We start from the raw sequence: 7115 nt of genomic DNA, 5'->3' as shown, positions 1-7115 counted from the left end.
GAACCATGAACTTCCAGATGTTCAAGCTGGATTTAGAAAAGACAGAGGAACCAGAGATCAAATTGTCAACATCCGTTGGATCATCAAAAAAGCAAAAGAGTTCCAGAAAAATATCTACTTCTGCCTTATTGACTATGCCAAAGCCTTTGACTGTGTGGATCACAATAAACTGTGGAAAATTCTTCAGGAGATGGGAATACCGGGCCACGTGACCTGCCTCCTGAGAAATCTGTATGCAGGTCAAGAAGCAACAGTTAGAACTGGACATGGAACAACAGACTGGTTCCAAATCAGGAAAGGAGTAGGTCAAGGATGTATATTGTCACCCTGCTTATTTAACTTATATGCAGAGTACATCATGAGAAACGCTGGGCTGGAGGAAGCACAAGCTGGAATCAAGATTGCTGGGAGAAATATCAATAACCTCAAATATGCAGATTACACCACCCTTATAGCAGAAAGTAAAGAACTAAAGAGCCTCTTCATGAAAGTGAAGGAGGAGAATGAAAAAGTTGGCTTAAAACTCAGCATTTAGAAAACTAAGATCATGGCATCTGGTCCCATCACTTCATGGCAAATAGATGGGGAACAGTGGAAACAGACTTTATTTTTGGGGGCTCCAAAATCACTGCAGATGGTGACTGCAGCCATGAAATTAAAAGATGCTTGCTCCTTTGAAGAAAAGCTATGACCAACCTAGACAGCATATTTAAAAGCAGAGACATTACTTTGCCGACAAAGGTCCATCTTGTCAAAGCTATGGTTTTTCCAGTAGTCATGTATGGATGTGAGAGTTGGACTATAAAGAAAGCTGAGCACCAAAGAATTGATGCTTTTGAACTGCTGTGTTGGAGAAGACTCTTGAGAGTCCCTTGGACTGCAAGGAGATCCAACCAGTCAATCCTACAGGAAATCAGTCCTGAATATTCACTGGAAGTACTGATGCTGAAGCTGAAACTCCAATACTTTGGCCACCTGATGTGAAGAACCAACTCATTTGAAAAGACCCTGATGCTGGGAAAGATTGAAGGCAGGAGGAGAAGGGGATGACAGAGGATGAGATGGCTGGATGGCATCACCGACTTGATGGACATGAGTTTGAGTAAGCTCCTGGAGTTGGTGAGGGACAGGAAGGCCTGGCATGCTGCAGTCCATGGGGTTGCAAAGAGTCAGACATGACTGAGTGACTGAACTGAACTGAACTAAATGATTAGTAATGTTGAAGGTCTTTTCATCCATCTGTTGGCTATCTGTATGTCCGACTTAGAATGTCTATTTGGGTCCTCCCTTCATTTTTTAATCAGATTATTTGGGTTTTTTATATTGAGTTATGTGAGCTCTTTGTCTGTTTTGGATGTCAGCCTCTTATGGAATATATAATTGCAAATATCTTCTCCCGTCTAATAAGTTGCCTTCTTGGTTTGTGATGGTTTCCTTCACTGTGAAAAAGTGTTTCTGTTTGATTAGTTCTGTTTGTTTATTTTTGCTTTTGTTTCTTTTGCCTGCTTTTGACACATCCAAAAAAATTTTGCTAAGATGGGTGTCAAAGAATGTACTTCCTATGCTTCTTCCGGGTGTTTTATGGTTTCAGGTCTTACGTTTAAGTTTTAATCCATTTTGAGTTTACTTTTGTGTATGGTTTAAGACAGTGGTCCAGTTTTATTCTTTTGCATGTAACCGTCCAGTTTTCCCAACATCATGTGTTAAAGAATCATCCAGTTCAGTTCAGTCGCTCAGTCTCGTCCGACTCTTTGCGACCCCATGAATCGCAGCACGCCAGGCCTCCCTGTCCATCACCAACTCCCTGAGTTCACTCAGACTCACGCCCATCGAGTCAGTGATGCCATTATTACTTTCTAATCCAAATACTTGCTTCATCCCCTCAGGACAACAAGTCCTTATACCATCAAAGGTTTCCTCTATGTAGTGAAACAGTAAAAGAGAGTACTACTTCCACCAGTTTAAGTACGAAACTATCGCCATTTTCTATTATAAATGAACATAATCCCTGAAAATTGATTGCTTGGAAGGGGCAGCATGTCTTCTTAAAAGTCAAGTTTTCGGAGCTCTCTCTTTTCTGCCCGTCTTGAATTTTGCCAATTTGAAAACATTCTGAAGGAGTTTTCTTTTCAACAGTCATCATTTGAATACTCGCTTTCTGATGTCCACATCATTGGCCACAGTCTGGGTGCCCACGCTGCTGGGGAGGCAGGAAGGAGGACCAATGGGGCTATTGGACGTATCACGGGTAGGTCAAAACAGTAAAAAGCTGCAAAATTGGACCAGGTGAAGCCTATATGGGGTCTACAAGGATAGAAATTTGACAGAGAGGCCTGATTTTTACCTGAGGAGACAAGTTTTTACACTTTCCGAATTAGGTCGCAGGATCAGAGAAATCAGTGTGTTCTGCTGCTGCTAAGTCGCTTCAGTCGTGTCCGACTCTATGCGACCCCATAGACGGCAGCCCACCAGGCTCCCCTGTCCCTGGGATTCTCCAGGCAAGAACACTGGAGAGGGTTGCCATTTCCTTCTCCAATGCATGAAAGTGAAAAGTGAAAGTGAAGTCGCTCAGTCGTGTCCGACTCCTGGCGACCCCATGGACTGCAGCCCACCAGGCTCCTCCATCCATGGGATTTTCTAGGCAAGAGTACTGGAGTGGGGTGCCATTTCCTTCTCTGAGTGCATTCTGAGATCTTATTGTTTATTAATACTGATCTTTGGTCTACAGAGCCCTGTTTAGCATATAAATGCTCACATGTGACTTAACATCTGGCGGTCTTATTCATATCTATTTTCTCTTTGTCAGATATTCACAAAGGATGAGTTTAGTGAATAAAATAAATAGCATAAATAACAGAATAAATAGAATTAAACCCAAAGAGATCAAAAATGTATTAATTAGTTATATTCTGCTTCCCAGCAATTGGTAATTATTCCAATCCTCATCAACCACAACCCAAGTGGTGGGGACAGATAGTCTGGGAGCCTGGGCTGCCAGAGCTCAAGCTGCCAATTAGATCAAAACTATCATTTTACCAATCTCAGACTGGTTGCATTTAGCCAGTGGAGTCATGTATTGGATACCCAGGTCCTGCAAAAACCTTGTAACTTTCTAAGAAGGACTTTGCTTTCCTGGATCTGAGAGGTGACTATTTCAGGGAATGATTACTTACTCTTGCATCTTCCGACTCTGTCCCCAACTCCTGATTCTCTTTTTTTAGTACTTCAGGTAAGTTGGTTATATTTGGATTGGTGAGGGCAACTGGACTATTTCTCTTTAATTTGCTGGAGAGAACTTTCCTTTTCACAGTCCATTCACGTCCAGTGGAACCTGCTCAGTCAGGCACTGTGTCAAACTGTGGTCCCAGTGACCGTGAGTGCCGAGATCCTCGCCCTCAGGGGAGTCAGTGTAGGTGGAGCTCTTTTAGCCTGAAAATCTCTCAGGAGTCCAGTGCTATCTCCCGGAGTCTGACCTCTTTCGTTGTAACTGTACTAGTGACAGAATTGACCCAGTGACTAAGTATCCACGAACATTCCATGGCTCAAGGAAAATTCATTTTAAAGCAAATAGTAAATTAGACGTAGATTTCCTTTCAGAAAAGGGTACATTACAGAAGAACTGACTTATCTCTTTGCACGCCCTACTCGTGATTACCACCTGCACTTGCACTCGGGTGTGTTACTAGTGAGAGAGGCGAACATGTGTGTCCACTGATAAGACACTGATATGACACATCCTGTCTGTTTTAGGGTTGGATCCAGCGGAGCCTTGCTTTGAGGGCACACCTGAATTGGTCCGATTGGACCCCAGCGATGCCCAGTTTGTGGATGTAATTCACACAGATGCTGCCCCAATGATCCCCAACCTGGGTGAGTCCCTCCATTCATCCTCCTGGAGTGTTTTTTGAATTTAAGCATTTTCGAGTGTTTTGAGTCCCATATTTTAAAATTTCTCAGGGTTTGGAATGAGCCAAGTTGTGGGCCACGTAGATTTCTTCCCAAATGGAGGGAAAGAAATGCCTGGATGTAAGAAGAACGCTCTGTCTCAGATTGTTGACATCGATGGGATCTGGGAAGGTAAACCTATTTATTATGTACATAAGGAGAGTTCCTTGGGGCAGAATCTGTGTTTTCTTTTGGTAAACATGCTACATATTTTAATATGGTACAGGTGTTACGTTTTCTATAAGCAAGGACTTTTCATCGTATCCCCGTGATACACATTTTCACCAAGGGAAGTGGACATGAGCAGACTACAGGAAAGAAAATGTACTTGTATTCAACTTTCCAAGAATCTAACTCAGGGAATACATTACTAAATTATACTTGTATCTATATGGACGGATCTTTTCTTCCTAGCGTTATTTTTCCATTTCATTCATCTGTGGCATAACTATTATAATCTTAACTTCTGATTACATCTCAAATAATAACAACCCTTCATAAATGATTTTGTTCTGTGACTGCCAGGAGTTTGCACTAATTAGAGAAACCTATTGAACAACTGTGTTCCAAACATGACATTAACTTGGAAAAATAACATCTGTCTCTGATGTGTAATCATGTCTGATTTCAAAGGAACGCGGGACTTTGTGGCCTGTAATCACTTAAGAAGCTACAAGTATTATGCTGACAGCATCCTCAACCCTGATGGCTTTGCTGGATTTCCCTGTGCCTCTTACAGTGCTTTCAGTGAAGTAAGTACATCGTTTCTTGCACCTGAAGGATTTTGGGACCATCACTTCTCATGACTGGTGTGGTTCACTGCATGCAGTATACACTCAGTGAATGATACTATATGACTGATACCTTATTTATGCTTTCAATCATACATGTTTATTCTAATAGTGATAAGGCAAGGGAGAACTTTAGAGAGATGGATGTGTAAACTGAAATGCTGTGTCCACCTTGTTCTTTATCACTTCTGTGTGTGTTGAGTAAATGTGAAAACTTGCTTTGGAAATAATTGGAAGTCCAAAATTTATCTCTGGAAACCTGAGCTATGGCCTCAGGACACTGATGACCATGGAAAAGTTGTCTTAAATGTTAACCTTACAAAGGAATAGGATTGTGGGCATGTGGACCTTTCTGTGCAATCACATAATTGCCCAGGTTTTTTTTTATCATCTTTTTTGGTAACCTCTGGATATCTAAGTTAGGATCCTTAAATCTGATCTTGAATGTGTGCCTGTGTGCTAAGTTGCTTCAGTCGTAAAGTCTTTGTGACTGTATAGACTGTAGCCCACCAGGCTCCTTTGTCAATGGGATTCTTCAGGCAAGAATACTGGAGTGGGTGGCCATGCCCTTCTTCAGGGGATCTTCCCGACCCAGGGATGGAAGGAACTATGTTTCTTTTGTCTCCTGAATGAGCAGGCAGGTTTCTTACCACTAGCGCCACTTGGGAAGCCCTGATCTTGAATATAACATAGCAATTGCCTTTTTCTTTTTTTTTTACTATTGCTTTTCCTTTCGCTATAATTTTTTTGAATAAAAATGTATACCATGTGTTATTTAATATGTACCACAGGTACATGTTTATTTGTACATATTTAAATGTGTAAATTTTAAAGTAACATGCCAGGTGAAGTTATAATTATCAAGCAGTTATACTTTAGCAATGAAGAGAGAGGATCTGATTCCCACTTCCACAGTTAAAAAGGTGAATGATTTGGGGCAAAACATTCAACTTCTCTAAATCACTTTCTTCATTTTAAAATGTAAATAAAATGGTAAATTCCATGTATGTGGTAGGAGGAATTAATGAGATAACATGTTCTAATTACTTAGCCCAGAACCTAAGGTATAATAATTAACACTCAACAAATGTTAGCTCTTATGTGTAAGGGAAAGAAGATGGGTACATATTTTATTTACAATATAGCTTGCATGTACAAGAACATCCTGGCTTCTTTATTTTCTTTTCTTCCCAAACCCCCGTTTTCTAGGTAATGGGGAAAACAAACACAGAAGCTTTAAATTCCATCCAGTTAAAACTTGACCTGATTCAATAATATAAACAGTCCTTTTAAGTGATGCTCACTTTTATAGGAAAGCATTTTCAGTTTCGCAGATTTCTCAGCCTTTGGGCCACCTATCTCCAAGTTGATATTGGGCAGGATGATCTTGGTGGTGGTGGTGGTGATGGTGTGTGTGTGTGAGAAGGTCAGAAAGGAAGACTTGGGGATCCACCACATTGAAGGGCTCACTGCTGCCATCTGCAGGTGATGTCTGGGCAAGTCCACTCTCACAGGTTGGGTATTTCTTCCCGGCTGACTCCATTTCCCTTTATGGCACCCCACTCCACTACTCTTGCCTGGAAAATCCCATGGACTGAGGAGCCTGGTAGGCTGCAGTCCATGGGGTCGCTAAGAGTCGGACACGACTGAGCAACTTCCCTTTTCCCTTTGCTGGATGCAGACCTTGAGATTTGGCCCAGTCCCCATCTGGTCCATTGATTCAGGAGTTCACCACTCGCCTCTTCTGTGGGGCAGCCTTGCCCTTTCATAGTAGGTATTTCTATATCTCTCTACCTGTCTACCTCCCCCTGTTCATTTCTGTCCCTCTTTTCTTCCCATCGTTTCTTGATCCAAAAAGAAAGGACATTTTCCTATATGATATAATTTTCTTCAGACCCTCACCTCATGGCTAAGTCTTAATAACCAACTAGAACAAATTCCCTTCACATTGGGAAAATTCTGAGATTTGAATCTTTCAGACCTTGATATGCTAAGTGGGAACTAAAGAAATTGAGAAAAATGACTTTTAAGTCTGTTGTCTTCCCAGTGGATTCTATTTTGTATATCAGAAGCTGATTATCACCTTGTTCTTTCTTTTCAACTTTTCTAAAATAAATTCTGACCACCTAAAACAAGAGGGGGTGTCTTGGGGCAACTGGAGCAACTTCAGAGAGGCAAAAGAGAAAAGGTTAAATATATATATATATATATATAAATGATCTTAAGTGACTTTTATAATTTTTTTCTTAATATTGTGTTATTTAGCAGTGAACTCGGAGAAGGCAATGGCACCCCACTCCAGTACTCTTGCCTGGAAAATCCCATGGATGGAGGAGCCTGGTGGGCTGCAGTCCATGGGGTTGCTAAGAGTCAGGCACA

General features: G+C 41.4%; 1 protein-coding gene across 2 annotated transcripts in view; it reads left to right on the top strand.

The window, feature by feature from the left end:
* PNLIP (pancreatic lipase) overlaps positions 1–7115 on the top strand; it is a 20634-nt gene that overhangs the window by 7910 nt on the left and 5609 nt on the right. For both annotated transcript variants that reach the window (XM_010859288.1, XM_010859287.1), the window contains 4 exons: positions 2137–2248; positions 3751–3870; positions 3958–4077; positions 4579–4697. In XM_010859288.1, coding sequence (XP_010857590.1) covers positions 2137–2248; positions 3751–3870; positions 3958–4077; positions 4579–4697 — 471 coding nt within the window. The remainder of the gene's footprint in view (positions 1–2136; positions 2249–3750; positions 3871–3957; positions 4078–4578; positions 4698–7115) is intronic.

Source organism: Bison bison, unplaced genomic scaffold (assembly GCF_000754665.1).
Source record: "Bison bison bison isolate TAMUID 2011002044 unplaced genomic scaffold, Bison_UMD1.0 scf7180017864456, whole genome shotgun sequence".
Taxonomy (NCBI): Eukaryota; Metazoa; Chordata; class Mammalia; order Artiodactyla; family Bovidae; genus Bison; species Bison bison.
Note: the sequence above shows the minus strand (reverse complement) of the source record. Positions and strands in the feature narration are given on the sequence as shown.